This window comes from Stegodyphus dumicola, chromosome 10, assembly GCF_044657685.1.
Source record: "Stegodyphus dumicola isolate Sdum_Otavi_A_Nest chromosome 10, ASM4465768v1".
Taxonomy (NCBI): domain Eukaryota; kingdom Metazoa; phylum Arthropoda; class Arachnida; order Araneae; family Eresidae; genus Stegodyphus; species Stegodyphus dumicola.
The window spans coordinates 130,227,690-130,245,519 of NC_140777.1; the positions used below are offsets into that span (position 1 = coordinate 130,227,690).

General features: G+C 34.1%; 2 protein-coding genes across 4 annotated transcripts in view; one reads left to right on the forward strand and one right to left on the reverse strand.

The window, feature by feature from the left end:
- Positions 1-17,830, forward strand: part of LOC146995103 (uncharacterized) — a 235,771-nt gene that overhangs the window by 130,473 nt on the left and 87,468 nt on the right. The window lies entirely within an intron of this gene.
- Positions 2,000-17,830, reverse strand: part of LOC146995105 (uncharacterized) — a 37,497-nt gene continuing 21,666 nt past the window's right edge. Inside the window, exons 2-3 of the mRNA XM_085825544.1 lie at positions 11,556-12,646; positions 2,000-6,878 (exon numbers count right to left, since the gene is read on the reverse strand). Of these exons, the coding sequence (XP_085681670.1) occupies positions 11,710-12,543 (834 nt within the window). The 5' untranslated portion in view covers positions 12,544-12,646 and the 3' untranslated portion in view covers positions 2,000-6,878; positions 11,556-11,709. The remainder of the gene's footprint in view (positions 6,879-11,555; positions 12,647-17,830) is intronic.

The following is a 17,830-nucleotide window of genomic DNA, read 5'->3' on the forward strand; positions in this document are numbered from 1 at the left end:
CAATATAGGAGCATGAAAAACACCAATATGGATAGTTTAATAAGACGAAACTTCAGCTCGTAAGTGCTGATAAAAAACAATGTACAATAACTAAATGTTACTGTAGGATGTTTATTATAGCTTAAATAAACAATATTCTGTTTTTGCTCAAACACAGCGTTAAAAATACCAAGTGGTTGACACGAAGCCACATAAATTTCATTTGACTAATTATTAATATATTATTATATCATAATATTAGTTAGCAGTGGTAAATCTAGGTATTAAAAAACCGTAAACACGAATTTTTGAAAATTTTAATATTTCTCTTTTCGCCACGTTTGAATTATCCATTTGAAATTAGTCATCAAGAAGGTGGCAAGGGGCCTTCATTTTCAAGGAATGATTTCTACCGGCCGTAATTTTACAATAATATTATAAGATTAGACATAATAAATCTGACAGCATGAATGCATTATATGAAAAAAGCACGGAATTTGCAATGTTTTGCTGTAGAATGTTATACTAATTCTCGATTATCCGTGTGTGGAATACCCATCTTGCAATTTGGAACTAGGTACCGTTGAAGCAATTTTAAGCGACCAGCGAATATATATTTCATTTAGTCAATTTGTCGAAATTTTAATCTTTTTAATTGCAGTTTTACATTATTTTGATTACCTTTAAAAACGAACGTGAGTAACTCATCTGAAAATGTATAAGCTGTGAGAGAAATCATATTGAATGATCTGAGCATACAGAGGAGACTAGTTATATGCCTTTGGCTTTACAATCCTTGTTAGAATATTTCATTTTCAGAGTTGTGTTTTTGTGTTTATTGCAGCTTGTAGGATGATGAGTGAAACTGCTTGGAACTCCGTGCATTAAATAAGTGCAAACATTGGTTACAGACCTTGTTAATTAAAAAAAATTAAACTTTACAAAAAATAATGTTACAGAATACATATATTTCTTTTACATTCCGAATCAATTTTTCGTACCTAGTTGAGTCACATAAATTATGACAAACTTTGAGAAATTAATTTAAAAGAATTAAATATGAAAAAAAAGAAATAACAAAACAATTATAATTTGGCTGTGCGAGAAATCTCACAAATACTACGTTTATGTTTCTGAACAAATGCATACTTTCCCTCCATTTCTATCTATCAATTTTATCAATTATCTCTCACACCCTTTTTTATGAAAATCTGTGATAACACTTTACAAACATTTAAACAAATAAATGAAACTTATACAGATTGGACTGTCAAATACCTCGAAAAATTAGTTGTTAAATTTCAAAAAATATCAGATTTCATTACGAGATATATCTGACATCGAAACAGGTCTCAATTCGATAATGTCATGGATTTTTAGAATTATGATTACAGTTTGAAATTATCCTTATTATATGAAAAATATTAAATAAATTTGTTATATATCAGTTTCCTTGCACACTCTTGTGCTATATGTACTTTAACGTACAAAGAACGTTATAGAATAATACGTTATAGAACGTTATAGAATAGTGTTATCAATGGTTATTTAAACCAAACTGCTGTGCGTTTTTAAGGCCGAGCGGTAGCTTTCTAATTAACACGCTGAGTTCGGCGCCGAATTTGCTGTCCTTTCCGTTCAGCCGGCAGCGAGCTAAGCCTTAAAGCTAAGCCGTGTTTTTGTTTAGAATGTTTCAATACATTTCATTAATGCTAAATTTGATCACATTTCATTGAGACTATATTTATTTTTTAACTTATACTGTCGGTTCCGTGGAACGACGCCAGGCAAACGAAAATTCCAGTGCCGGTTCCCAGGGACCGACGCCGGCCACACGGAAAGTTCACTGTCAATCCCCAGAGACCGGCGCCGCGCTCAACGTGTTAAGAAAGTTTCGGGCCGGTAAGTAAATATGTATTTAATTCAAATATATGAATTGATATGTAATCTATATATATGATTGATTGTATTTGAGTTCCATTTCGAATACTCAAAACTTAAACACAAAGAACTAGAGGCAGCAGATACATAAATCAGTTTATTGAACGCAATTTAACAGAATCGTTACAGGTGATGAGATGTGGGTAGCTCACTTCACCACAGAAAACAGCAACTCACAATTGATTGGCGTCACAGGGATCCACGCGCCGGACGATCCTCAGTCTATGCACGGAAATTGAAGTCCACGGTATTCTGGGATAGTAAAGGCATTCTGCTCATTGACGTATTGGCGAGTGGTGCTCCGGTGAAAGCTGATCTTTATTGCGCTTTACTAGAGAACATCTGAAGAGCCATTCAGAACAAATGGTTTGGGATGCTCAGTGCTGGTGTTGTGGTGTCCTACGACAACATCGGACGCATACGGGGAATTCCACAAAATATATGTTGCAGACGTTTCGCTGGGAGATGTCTGACCATCCATTCTATGGCTTCGATCTTGCTGTTAAGTACTTCCACGTGTTATTGCACCTGAAGACGTTCTTGTCTGGGCACACTTTCCTACAGGTGAAATGTTGCAGACAAATGTGACGGGCTGCCTTTCTTCCCAGGCGACAGACTTCTATGACACTCTAATGGAAATAGGTAACCGACGCTATGACAATTGGTATAGTTCCGATGTTTCTTATGCTGAGAAGTAGCAGAAATATAGCTGTATCTTTTGCAATAGGTTTTTCCAGGTAATAAGACTTTGTTTTTTATGGTTTACGGCAAAGTAATTTTTCGGACGACCCTCTTATTGTTTAAATAATCATTATCAAATGAATATACCTTCATCTAAATCAATATCTAACTCATTGAAATCATCATATATATAAATTTCCTTCTAAATCCAATCAACTTCATCTGCTAATCTAAGACATCTAACTAAGCATAACTACCCAAAACACATCTTCATGTTAAACCATCATATATATATATATTATCATCATCATCGTCATTGAAAATATCGCCAAATTAAGATAAATCATTATAGCTCAAATCAACTAAATAAAAAGCAGTATCATTTGATCATCGTCTTTATCACCTCAAACTTCTAAATCACCATCAAAATTGTTATCTGAATAACCAAGAAAGAAATTATAAAATTATCACCAGATAATTCAAAACCATCATTTAAATAATCATCATCATCGAAATCATACCTTCAGTTTAAACCGTCGTATATGTCATCATCACCATTATCATCGTCGAGATAGATAAATCATAATCTTCCAGATCATCTAAATAGAAAGCAATATCAACCAAATCATCATCTTCTTCATCCTCATTTAATCATCGTCTTTATTGTCTAACTCCTCTAAAGTATTATATAAATCACTCTCACATCATGTATAAAATCGTCATCAGTCAAAACTATGTCACCATCAAATTCATCTAAATATTTATTATCACTTAATACACATCGTCATTTTAACCATCATGTATATCGCGTCACCATGATCATCGTCAGAATAAGATAAACCATCATCACCCAAATCACAGCAGTCATTCTAAACCATCCTATGTATCATCTTCATCATCATCATTGAAGTCGTCGTCAGAATAAAAAAACTTCACCTAGATACAAAGCCCGATCACCTAAAGTTTTATTATCATCCTACTCAATTATTCATACTCTTCATCACTAAACCATATACTCACGACCACCTAAATAAAAAATCAGCAGCAGTTAATCTAAATTGTCGTCCTCAAAATTCCAGTTAAATTATTCAAATCATCGTCGTTTAAATCATGACTTTTTAGTGTTTCGCTAGTGTGCCGTCAAATAGAGCCAGTTTCATTCAGGTACAGACAGAAGGATATCACCGGAAGTTCACTATCGTTGGTTCAGGTGTAGTAACCAACCGCCCTCAGGAGATGCCAGAGGCTTGGGTACGTAGCCGAAACCTATGCCATCTTAGATAACGTGACACTCGGAAGTGACGTAAGAGTTTGAATAACGTAATGTTTCAAAAAGTTTGGTTTTTGTGACAACGAAAATATTTTTTAAAGTTTCATTTCTTCCGGAAACGACGAATTGTTTTCTTTTTTTTTTAGGCAACGGCCTCTTGAACCCCTTGAAATCTTGTTTGTAATGACATTAAAAATTTCCCTTTTATCATTAAATCTGTATTTGTTTTTAATTGAGCATCTCATTATTTACTGTTTGTTCATTTTGCATAATTTTAATATAATAATAATAAGCCAAATGCAAAATGTTAATCGTTAAAGAGAAATGCGACCAGAGATATAAAATTAAAAATTAAAAGACAAAGAATTAAATTTATATATCAAGTTTTACCAGAATAGAAAAAAAAGAGAAAGGACTTTAAAGAATAGAATAGTTGAAGGGGTGATGAAAGCCAAAACATTTCATAAAATGAGGATTTCTGATATTTGCATTTTCAAATTCTCTACAATTTTAGCTTTCTTAAAACACCGTTCTTTAATCTCTATGGAAATTAGGACTGTACAAAATCTAGCTTTAATTTGTCATTGAATACTTTGATAATTGAGAATTTTTACATAAAATCGCGTTTTCCCCCGAACGTGATTTTTTATACTCGATGTAGTACCTGTTCTCAAGAACTACTGCTCACAGGTATCTGAAATGTTTATACCTTATTTACTACGCTTCCAAATATTTGCCGAAAAGAGCTTTTGATTATAATCAGTGCTAAATTTTACTATGCGTAACAAAATATACTGTAAAATACTCTAAAATTTAAAATGATAAAAAAGCTCTTTTCAGTATATTCAGCTAGGTATTGTGATGTTACTTCCCTTAGCGAAAGACGTTTCCAGAACATTTTATCCGCGAGGGGCGAAAGACGGTTAAAGGAAGGGACGTAGTTACGCCGGAAAACAGAGTGGAGGCAAGCTGGTGGGAAGAATACGAGACTTGTGACTTTTGCGGTTGGACCGGCAGTCATGCCGTGTGCAAAGAGATAACTTAAGCTAAATGTATAGTAGTGGTATTTGTTTTATTGTGTATTGTTTAATAAATTAGTGGATAAAATTTCAAAGCTGATGGAGATTATTTTCCTATTATGGCGAGTGCATGAGAAATGACCGAACCCGCCTCGGACTTGAAACGGCGCGAGGTGCAAATCGGCGCAGTCGATAGGATAAGATTGTGAAAAAGGAAATCACTAAATAGTGAAAATAATAAATAAATATGGTTGTAAAAAGTTACTGAAAGTTATAAAATGAAATTCGGTGATAGTTCACGAATGGATCTACGATGAGAGAAGATTTTTATGACGAAAGAAAATGGCGCGTTTAGGGCCATGTGTGCGAATAAATTCATCCGATTTGTGAAAGCGTGATGTGCTAAAAAGTTAACAGCCAGTGAGTGGTAAAATGGGATCATCAGTGTTCATCATCCTAGTGAAATCATGAAAAGTTAAATCAGGGATAATGTGAATTACCGTGTTGTAATCATGTCAAGTTACGTGCCACTGCAGTGTGCTCATGATTAAAGTTATCAGCGTCAAGTTGTGCTCTTCGTTCGATATTTTCACTATCGGGATCAAAGGTAAGTCCTTCTTAATTTATATATTAACCATATTAACTTAGAAAATTATAATTGTTTTTATGTCTGTTAATAACATGATTCGAATGTCAGGCGTTAAAGCCAGTAGACACCGAGAAAGTATATTTTATATGGAAATGAGAAATTAAGGTTCTTATTTTTATCAAGATATAGGAGATTCTTAGAGCAAGGGAAACGATTATTGAAACATTTGAAAATAATGAAAGGAGTTATGTTTGACCCACCATCGAAAGCTGAGAAATGGCTGTTCTTTTTACATCATGATGAAGTGATTCTTAATCTCTATAAAATATCTGAAGAAGGGAAAATTATTTTGCAGAGTTTAAAAACAAAAGTTAAAAGTTTGATCGCGACTCTCGATGAAATGGATTGATATAACAATATTATGATTAAAGACACCGTATTAAAAGAATTCGAGATTCCTCGGAAAAACCGATCGAGGCAGGCTGGTGGCGTGAATACGAGACTTGGTACTTTAGCGATTGGACCGGCAGCCATGCCGTGTGGAAAGAGATTACTTAAAACATGTTTTGCGCGCCTTATATTATGTATATAGTTGAGATTACTTAAAACATGTTTTGCACGCCTTATATTATGTATATAATTAAATGTATACTATACTAGTGATATTTGTTTTATTGTATATTGTGTACCGTTATGTGTAATAAATTAGAGGATAAAATTTCAAAGATAGAGATTATTTTCCTACTATGGCGAGCGCATAGACGAACCTGCCTCGTGCTTGTAAGAGCGCGAGGTGATAGATGTACTTTAATTACGTAAAAACCTTCAAGCCTGTAAGAACAGCAGATTTTCAGAAAAGGTAATCCAAAAATTGCCAATTCAACATTGTTGCTATAGGGTTTCCAACACCCCTTAATGAAAAGGAGTAAAATATTTTTTGAAAAAATGGCATTTATGGAAATACAAAAAAGAAATATGTTTAGCTTATAAGAGTATATCATATTTCTGTAAAATAAATAAAGTGAGAATTTAAAAGCAATTTTTTAAAATAAAAAACCAAAAGGAAATATTTATAGTTTTTAAAATCAGTATTACTTTTGTAAAATGAAAGAACTTAAAATCTTTTTAAAGTAAAAATAGCGAAAAGAAAAATTTAAATTAAAGTTTCACGTTATTAAACTAAATATTGAAGAAAGAAACATTTTTGACACGAGAAAGGGAAAATAAAAGAATTTAAAAGTCAAAATTGCATTTACACAAGTTGCAACTTTGATAGAGATTCGCGTTCCTTTAAGCCTCGGGCGTCTTCCTATGACGGTCGGTTACTATTAAGCTTGTTATTGTAAACTGGCTATTCAAATTACAGTCGGTATGCGCAAAGGGGGCCTGAATCTTCATCCTGAAAAATAAACAAAATTATTGTTACACATCACATAAAAATATCAGTTAAAATGATATTTCAATTCTGAGTCACAAGCATGAGAATATTTGAGAAGGTTACATGGCATACGCAAATAACCAAAATGAAAGGTACTCGAAACGCATGTCTGTGCACTGTCTGCAAAAGTTCAGACCGGATCTTGGTCGTTTGTGGTAGGCATTGACTTGCAAGTACAAATGTGTTTTGAAAAACGTAAATGTTTGCGCTTTGGTACTTTTAAATTTAAAGTCATTTGTTTTGTAAAAATTACGAAGCCTAGCTCTTCATATGTTTCTCCGACACTCATAATTTTATGAGGAAAAAGTTTGCACTCGTTATGAAATAATTTTGAACATAAGTATCTCCGTCTGATTTCGATTGACATCAGTCAATTGTTTTGTGATTTATTTCTTATAACCAAAAGGAAAGTTTCCGAAATGAAGTCTAGGTATTGGAGGAAAGAATAATTAGTAAAATGTAGAAAACTGATACTTTTATTTTCAGCTTTTTTGAAATGAACTCATTATGCAGCGTGCCAAAAAAATTAAAAAGACTTCTCTCAAAATTTAATCTTCAATGTTCTATTTTGGAAATAAAAATACCAATTAACAATAGACAGAACTCGTCCTTGACTTTGTAAATTATTCTAGAAATCCTTGACTTCCTATAGCTGGTAAAAACCTGAAATCTCTTACTAAATTTGGCATGGAATATGCCAGTAAATTTCAAACGTAAAAATGTGCGCCATTTGTTTTTACATAAAATTTCTCATATAAATAATTCTTGGATTAGACTTTTTTTGAAAAGTATCTTGACCCAAAACGTTTAAACTGTTTTCTTAAAACTTTCGTTTGCTATTGAAAATTTTATAAATATAACTAGACTGAGTTTTGAATAAATGAAATTACAACCCATAAGCACCTTGTTGGAACATTTTGTATAAGAAAACGTAATCGCATATAAATCAAGTTCTTATATCGCTTAATTACAATGCATCAGGTCTTTAGTAAATAAAGAAAGCAATAAAATACACATGGTGGTTTGGCAATACCAAAAACATCATATCTCGCAACAGCTCTTCTTGATTATTTCATACCTTAGGAAACACGAGCAAATATGTCAATTGCGGAAACATTGCAGTTTGGCAAGCGATAAGGTGGTGCGCAGGAGAAATGATTATCGGGGAAAATATTTCTGCAAGGTAGGAGGTGATTTGTATTCATTCTGGATGTGGAAGAGAATGTTATTCTAGGACTTCGAGAAATAAGGAACATCATTTGGATAAGAGTGCACTTTCGACCAAAGTGAATTTGCGGAATTAGGAGTCATGTTTCTTCTTTCTGTAGTCATTTGAAGCCGTGGTTCTGATGTCAACATCAAAGACTTAACGATATCACATTTGCTTTTAGTGAAGTGTAGTTCATCCAGTGCTTTCTTCACCAGTAGTTATGGCTTTCGCCGAACGAAACAAACACTATGCAAGTTTCAAATGTTAAGTCATTCAGTTTGCGAAAGAAAATGGAAATCATGCAGGATGGTTTTCGTGAATGCTTCGTACACGAGTGGAAGAGGCATGAAATTTTACAATGATTATTGCGCCAAAGAATAAATGTGTATTGCATAAAGAAGTAATGAAATAGCTTACCGTCGGCGAAAGTGTTGGAAACTGCATTGTAGAAAATCCCCATCATCACTAGAATGGATTAATTGTAACAAGAAACAGCGTACGTTTCTTTGCCTTAAAAATAGAAAAAACGAGTGCAAATGGAAGTGAAAACTCTAAAGCAAACTGAGGTTGTGTATTCGATTTACTTCACGGAATAATTCAGTTCTCCGAGAAAAAGAGATAAAATTTTTTCAAAGGCTTCGAAAATATAGAGATAAAACTTTGATGAGTTTTTAAAAATATGTTAAACTTTATTTACTATCACGTGTTGCAAATATCGATGTCATTCCTGAAGTTTTGATATAGTAGGAGATAAAGAAACAATGATATGAAAGAAAAATAACGGTTAACATAAAATCAATAGGCCAACGAGAAATCTCACCTCACCGTACTGATCTCCTGCTTAGCCGACCGTACGAAATTAAAAGCTCATCGATATCTTGAAAAGAAAGACTTTGCTGAAGTGCAGTTTCCCGAAAGTGTTTTCATCCGTATTCACGAGAAATGATCGGCGGAGAAAAATGTTGTGAAACTGTGGATAAGAAATATTTGGCAAAAGCTTCCTTTTGCCTCAGATAATCAAGAAAGTCTAATACTTTGGGACATGTTCATCCTCCATCTAACGGATAGCACAAATATGTTGTTGAAAGAGTGTTATACAGATATGACAGTTTATCCAAGCGGATTATTGCCATTAGTTCATATATTAGACATATATGTCAATAAATCATCGATAGAATATTTTAAACGTTAGTGGAATACTCGAACAAAAGTGAAGGTGAAAAAACTAATTACAAATGGAGACCAAATACGTCATGTCAGTGCATAAATAGTGTGTCAGTAGATAATAAAATCACGGAATAAAATTAAACCCGTTTAATTTATGTGGTATATCTGACGGTCTAGATGCAACGAAAGATGATTATTTATGTGTGGATCAGAGTAAAAGTTACGGCAAAACTGAAACAGAATTCGATGATGTGCTTGAAGTTATAGATTGAGACGTATATGAGGAACTTGGATCTGTCTATGCAAGTATGGATCAGAGGTGAAGGTGAAAATGAAACAGAATCCGATAACGAAAATTTTTAAGTACATAAACTATGTTATTTCTCTTAAATAAAAAGCATTTAATTACACGCAGAAATCTAATTTTATCTAATTCTAATCACTTTTTCCATATTTCTAAACATAACATTTTTATAGCTGGCGTACAGCGCGTACCCATAAATTTCAATCTTGCATTTTCTTTTAAAAGTACGCCTGAATATACTATAGCAAACATAGCTGAAACTTAAGTGATAGAGATATTTACATGCTTGCTGAAGCATTATATTCTGTTTTTTTTTCCTTCTATTAGTGTATAAATGTTTTCAAAATTTCGATGTTACGTTTTTCAATCTTTGTGTTTAGAAAAGGGATAAAGAATTCAAACTTTTATCTCCGAAAACAAAATTCTAAATCAGATTTCTAATGAAGAAGTGAAATTCTCTATAGCTTTACTTTCCGGACTAATTAAAATTAAGAAAAAGAAGAGAGAAAAAAAATAACTGATTTGGGTAAGCAGAATATTTAGCCATTCAATATCTATTGATGGGAATGTATATAACTCTAATGAATAGTACAGAAATAAGATAAATTTACGTTTCAGTTTGTAGGCCTTACATTTCAAAATGGTTTTAATACAGCTTAAAGAGCATAGCCAAAGATTATGCTCTCAGCCGCTTTTTCAGTAATAACGTCAGAGAATAATTCTTACAGTTACAATGTTTTCAAATAATCCATTCCTTCAAAAGTAATCTATTGTACTAAGATAATGTGTTTTCGAGGGCAGAAAATGAAACAGAACGGCGAGATCCATCAGAGTATGATCCTGTAATGCTTTAACAAATCTTTCGCAGTCTTAAGTAATAGAGAAATGTGGTAGAGCATCATCTTACACTATATTCTTGTATTCATATTATTTGTATTATGTGACTATGTGTCTCTATTCGATGTGTGGGAAAAAAACGTCTCCAACAGGTTTATATATACGATACCATTCAGATAAACGCAAAGGAAACCAACATTTCCATCTAATAATATTCATTTTATTTTAATTATACCATTTTCTAGTTAGATAACCAATTTGTGAGCAAGAATTTGCATCGTAACAGTGAATCATATTGCTGCCAAATTCCAAATATAAAAAACTAAAGCTCACGAATCACAAACCGAGAGTTTCTGTGAGATTTATGAGGTGCGAAGGAATTTCTATTTTGAAAGAAATCGAAATTGATATAAATTCGCTTTATAACATATTATTCAGTTTATTTATCTAATTATATTATGATTCTGATGTAATGTATACACACATTTTAAAAATTATTTCTTTCGCTCATTTCAATTTGTAATCTTGAATTTTTACACTGAAAAAATCCTGAGTAGAGACGGAAACTGTGGTATGTCAAACTGAATTTAAACAAGGTGAAAGCAAATGAAAAGCTAATGTACATACTACAATAGCTTTTAATTTGTTTAGAATTACAATCTTAGTAATGCAAATCATGCTGATTAACACATAATTAAAAGTGGATAAACATTCCTTTTTGAACGTTTCTTTGAACCTTGATATAAAGTTCTATGAATATCTGCAGTTGGATAAGACAGCTCAGGGTCAAACAAATTTTAAAATGAAATTTGTATAAATTAATTTCATGAGTTCAATTATGAAAGATATGCCGTGCAATATTTATTTGCACAATTTAAAGCCAGTAGCACAACATAAATTTATTGTTGAAAAATATTGTCATGTGTAAAGCTATGTGTTAAAAAAGTCAATAAACTGTGACTTTCCAGGTAAAACCGGAAGACCTCGCAGCCATGAAAGGCACTGAAAACATAGATCTGAACTACGAAAGAGTGTACTTAGTTGCTGCTAAAATAATACTGGTATCTTAAAGTTAGCATGACTAATTACTAGCTTATAATATATCAGTAGTTACACTTACCGAGCAAAATATTATCAAATGCCGTCCATATACTAAGAACACCATAAAGTTCTTGATAATAAAAATGTTGTTGATAATAAATTTTGGTAAAATGAAGCAGGTATATGATTTATTTGTTCTATTTTTCTTTTCCGGGTCTTGCTTCGTTTGGTTATTAAATCAATCGTTCTACAGTCGGTATCCAGTTCTGGCTCTTTTCGCAGTTCAACCGGTTTCCTTTTCGGGTTTGACAGTTCTTTTCCGGTTCCAGCTTGTCTTTCAGATTTGGAATCTTTTCCGTTTTTTGCTTCTTTTCCAGGTATTGCGTCTTTTCAGACTCCTCTATATTTTCCATTTCTGGCATCTTTTCCGGCTCTTGCTTCTTTTCCAGTTTTTGCATTTTTTCCAGTTCCTTCTTCATTTTCAGGTCTCTCTTTTTTGGTTTTTGCAATTTTTCCCTCAACTTTTGCCTTTCCAGTTCACTTTTGTGTGCTTGTTTTAGCATCTCTTCAATATGTTTCTCCATTTTCAGTTCTTCTTTCTTTTCTAGTTTTTGTATTCCTTCCCGTATTTTCTTCTTTTTCAGTTCTTCTTTCTTTTCTAGTTTTTGAATCCATTCCAGTAATTGCTTCTTTTCCAGTTCTTTCTTCTTTTCTAGTTTCTGTTGCTTTTCCAGTTTTTGTTTGTTTTTCAGTTCTTCCTTCTTTTCCAGTTTTTGCTTCTTTTTCTGCTCTTGTTTCATTTTCATTTCTTGCTTCTTTTCCAATTTTTGCTTCTTTTTCAGTTCTTGCTTCTGTTCTAATTCTTGTATCTTTTCCTGTTCCTGCTTCTTTTCTAGTTTTTGTATCTCTTCCAGCTTTTGTTTCTTTTTCAGTTCTTGCTTCTTTTCTAGTTTTTGTGTCATTTCCAGTTTTCTCTTGTTTTCGAGTTCTTGCTTCTTTTCCAGTTTCTCCTTCTTTTCCTGTTCTTCCTTTTTATTCAGTTTTTGATTCTTTTCCAGTTTTTGCATCTTTTCCGGTTCTCGCTTCTTTTCCAGTTCCTTCTCGTTTTCCAGTTCTTTCTCGTTTTCCAGTTTTTGCTCCTTTTCATGATCACAAGGAGGATTTTCCAATCTACAAAAAAATCGGTATATCTTTATTTCATTAGTAAAATAGTGAAAGTAATGCAATGACGATCACGTTTAACATGTACAACACTTCCATATTTAGATACTATATAACACTTTTGGCTCAGTTTCATAGGGAAAAAACTCCCCGTAGATTATTGCCTGGCAGAATTGTTTTCTGCAAAGGGTGAATTTGTTGTTTTCGTTGTTCTGACCTAAAGCCAAGCAGATAAGTTAAAGTATTTTGCGTTATTTGTATGCAATAAGCGGCCTCCATGAATCTCACGTAGAGCGTAATAATTTGCAAAGTTTCAGTGCCTTACTTTTCCTTACTTAATTTTTACATAAGTTGCAATAATAATAACAGAAATAATAAACAGGTGGCTTAAAAACAGAGGGAAACAATGACGAAAATTGCAAAATAGGAGGAAAAAAGGAAACTGAAATGAAAAGGGAAACAACTACAAACAAAGGATGGAAAAAGCATTTTAGAAGATATACACGTAACGTTCTTTCTGAATCAGCCAAACCTGTATTTTAACGAGTCTCTTTGCATCGCTGGCTGCACAGATTTCAAATTTTCTCTCGTTATTCAAAATTCGGATCATATTGCTGGTCTTTTTCGTAGTCCATCAGAGCCGCACTAGGATTTTTGCCACCATTTGTTTCAATTGAAACTTTTATTCTCATTCTTCAGTTGCATTCTTAAAGTTTATTTATTTATACAGGAAGAAAGAAAGAAATCAATCAAATCAAAGTAAATTAGGAAAAGATATACCTGTTTTCTCCTATATTTATTGTTCCCTGTAATTTCTTTTGCCTGTTGCATTAAATTTATTGAAGGAAAATTTACAAAATCATTCAAAATGTATTTCCTAAATCCTTATGCGAATTTAGCCCTTCTGATCATTTCGGCCACACTTTAATGGCTTTTACAATTTGATGTTTGAATATTGACAGCTGCCTATACTGAAATATGCTCTCCATTGTCCTCGAAAAAAGAAAAATTAAAGTTCCAGGTAATTTTGCAATGAAGGACACATATATCTTATTTGAAGGGCAAGAGGAAAAGAAAAAGATATTTTCGGATGGGAATATGTAGCATTTTAAACACCGTGTTCGTAAATGTCATCATATAGTAGCAACACTTGAGTCATATGTAATTATACACATATATGAGAGAGACGACGATGACGAAAAATTAAATGGCAAAACATGGCCGAAAACACTTTCCTGGCCGGTGCAAACAACACAAAACACAAGAAAGATCGGACACCAGTTACGCTTAGCACAAGAGAAATTAAAAAGTAGGAACAAAATTAGACACTTATGGACCTCAAAAAAGGTGTTCGAAATTACGACCTGCACCCTGTTACGGGTATCCCATCTCTCGTACATCCAACATGAGATGCTCTGGAAAATACCGTGCATCCCCAGGACTTTACCAGCACCTGCCACAATATGTGCCACAAGTTCCTGTTGGACTTCTAACTGGGGTTTCGTGCACTTATGTGTTGAAGTACCCCGAGACGAACTGATAATGCAAGTTAGTTCTCGTGATCTTGCTGAACAATGCACTGGACTATCTCTACCAAACCCATGTTTAGGATACGTTCCGAAGGAACTTTCGAATACTTTCTTTGATGGCGATCCCCTGCTTTTGTTCTTATTTCTTGGTTTCCGCTGCGCTAAGGAAAATAAAAAAATATCTTTACAATGTTCGTACCATATTTTTCTTGTGTTGTCTCTCGTCACTATGGGCCAGGAAAGCGTTTCCGACAATGCATTGCAATAAACGATTATATATATATATATATATAAACAATATATATACACGATATATATATATATATATAATCTTATAAACATATGTTACCGTGAAAGACCGAAATTGGAGAATATCGACATTCACCGGAGAATGTCAACATTCACCAAATACGTCGGTGAAAGATCAAATATTGCATTACATTCTTCTACATTCGGACCCTCACCGGTGTACTTCGATAATCACAGATATGCTCTGGTGTAGATTGAAAAGAGCGGAGTATATGTACACATTGTTATTGCAAAAGGAAGTGTTCCACAAATAAATGCAGTTGTAAAAGCAAGGGCCTCTTGTGCAATTTAAAGTGTTATATATATTATATATATATATATATATATATATATATATATATATATATATATGTATATAATCGTATAAAAATATGTTACCTCGAAAGACCGAAATTAAAGAATGTCGACTTTCACCGGAGAATGTTAACATTCACCAAATACGTCGGTGAAAGATCGAATATTGCATTACATTCTTCTACATTCGGACCCTCACCGGTGTATGTCGACAATCACAGATATGCTCTGGTGTAGATTGAAAAGAGAGGAGTATATGTACACACTGTTATTGCAAAAGGAAGTGTTCCGCAAATAAATGCAGTTGTAAAAGCAAGGGCCTCTTGTGCAATTGAAAGTGTCATAACAGTTTAAGTTGTTGCAATAAATAAGATTTGAATCACGTAATTTAGTAAACATAGCTTGAGTAAGCTCCCTGTTCCGAGTCAGGATAGTTCATGTTTCCAAAGCAAGTAAAGAGGAATACAAGTCCTGATAGTGGCGCCCGACGAAGAAGAATAACCATGGCCGAGTTTCAAGAAGAACCTGTGGTGCCTGCAGAAGCGACTCAGAATCCAGAAATGCCAGCTACCGCCCTGGAAGCATTTGGGTACATCGTACAGACCATGCGCGCATCGATGAAACCAGAAGCAACATTTAATGGAAACTCACCGGTAACCAGTTTTTTGGAAAAATTGGATGACCACTTCATGCTGTATCCAGTCCATGAGTTCCATAAAGTCACCTTAGCTACCAGCGCTTTGAGGGGCCAAGCGCTTAATTGGTTCAAATGTATAGGCAGAAGCCTCTAGGGTCAAGCGGGAAGTCCCACCTATACTTACGAAAATTTTAAGACTGCCTTAGTAAAACCCTTCCCTGTCGTAAGAGATCGTGCAAGTTTAGAAACGGAACTCTTCAGCATATACCAGCAACGAATCGAAAATCTTTCCACCTTTATTTTAAGAAAAATTCACGTCTTTAAACTCTTGTATGGAAACCGTCCGGATCCTGAGATAATTCAAGTGATTTTGCCGAGTTTAGTTCCCCAAGTACAAGACTTTTTTTAATTAAGGAATCCGACTACACTGGAAAAGTTATTTGAGCTAACAATCCAGTTTGAAAATAGAAGAACGGCGGACATCGAATGAAGACGCCAGTTTGAGCAACGAAGCCAATTTGGTGCGCCAAGACCACAGCAAAGGCAAGAACACGGCTACGGAAGCAAATCGAATCAGAGGGCAAGGAAACCTGAGCATCCAAAAACAACCGGCGAACGTCGACAGTTCAATAGTAAGCCAGAAAAAAAGTCTGAAGGCCAGCGGAAAAACAAGGAAGGCATGGAAAGGAAGAAAGAAAATTAAACTAAAACGGATTTCTGCTGACGGGAGGGTGCGGAAATCCGAAGGCCAAGAAAAGCCCTCTTTCTTCAAGTTAAATACAGTTATTGTGAAAAATTTGACTCTTCCAAAGATTGAAGTTAGAGTTTTATAAAAGATTTTGCAGCTATTGTTGAACCATTGTTAAAATTAAAAAGGAAAAAGGCAATTTTCTCGTCCACGGCCGAAGCCAATAGTGCTTTCGAGAAATTAAAGCAAGCATTAACGCAAGCCCCTGTTTTGAAATTTCCTGAAAACGATGAGAATTTAGAAATTACAGTGGATGCTTCGGATTATGCGCTAGGAGCGGTACTTTCGCAAAATCAGCAGCCCGTGGCATTTTTTAGTAGAACTTTAAATCAAACACAAAAAAATTATTCCGCGACTGAGAGAGAGGCACTTGCAGTTCTGTTAGCAGTGCAAAAGTTCCGAGTCTATTTTCGAAAGGTCCAATAACAGTGTATTCTGATCATGCGGCGGGAACTAGATTGTACTCAGGGAAAAACTTATCCACAAGGTTAATAAAATGGGCACTAAAGTTACAAGAGTATAATCTGGTAATTAAGCACACGCCCCGGAAAGGAAAATATCGTAGCAGATGCCCTATCCAGAATAAAAATAGATGAAGAAGTTAATACTGTAAAGGTGGCAATGCTCACAGCATGTAAGTTACATTCCCGAGAAACTGTGATAACCGAACTGAGTAAGGATCCTGAATTTAAAAATATTTATGATTATTTAAAGGATCCTGAAAATTTTAGCCACCAATATATTGTGGCGATAAGAAATAGGGCGGCCCATTACGAACTAATAGATGGTCTATTATTTTATACAAAAACTACGAATTCCAACAACGAATTTCGACCTGTTATCCCAGCTAGTCTTAGATTAAACGTACTGCAGGAGTTACACGACTCCGCTTTAGCTTCTCATGCTGGTATTCGAAAAACCTTCCAACGCGTACGCGAAGCAGTTTATTTTCCTGAGCTGCAAAAGTTAACAAGGGCGTATGTCCAGTCCTGCCCAACATGTCAAGCAGTTAATTATATTAATTTCCGCCCGGCCGGGTTTCTAAATAGTATTAAATCGGAATTTCCAAATGAAATAATTGGCATCGATTTATTGGGCCCTTTCCCAAAAAGTCAGTTAAATAAAAGTGGCTATCACCTTGTTATGGTTGATTATTTTAGTAAGTGGATCGAAATTGTTTCCTTAAAACGAGCCTCCTCGAAATTAGTTACTGATTCTATTTTAAATAAATATATTTTAAAATACGGGGCGCTCCTAAAAGTAATATCGGATAATGGTCCTCAATTTGTAAGTAATATATTTGAAGACATGTGCCAAAAACTGGGCATACGTCATTTAAAAATGGTCCCGTATCGGCCGCAATCAAATATTGCGGAACGGGTCAATAGAAATATAATGAAAATTGTCCGTAGTTATGTTAAAAATTTTCATAAAAGCTGGGTTAACTATGTCAATGAATTAGGTTTCTCCCTTAGGACCGCAAAACATGATACGACGGGCAAAACTCCTGCTGAGTTATTTTTAGGCAGAAAGATTATAACGCCGTTAGATAAATTATTTTATGTTCAACAAAGAGCCCCAGAATTTAAAATGGGCAATATAGAAAAATAAATTAAAAAAGCAAAAAAGAACACTGAAGTAGCACAGAGAAAACAGAAGCTTTATTATGATATGAA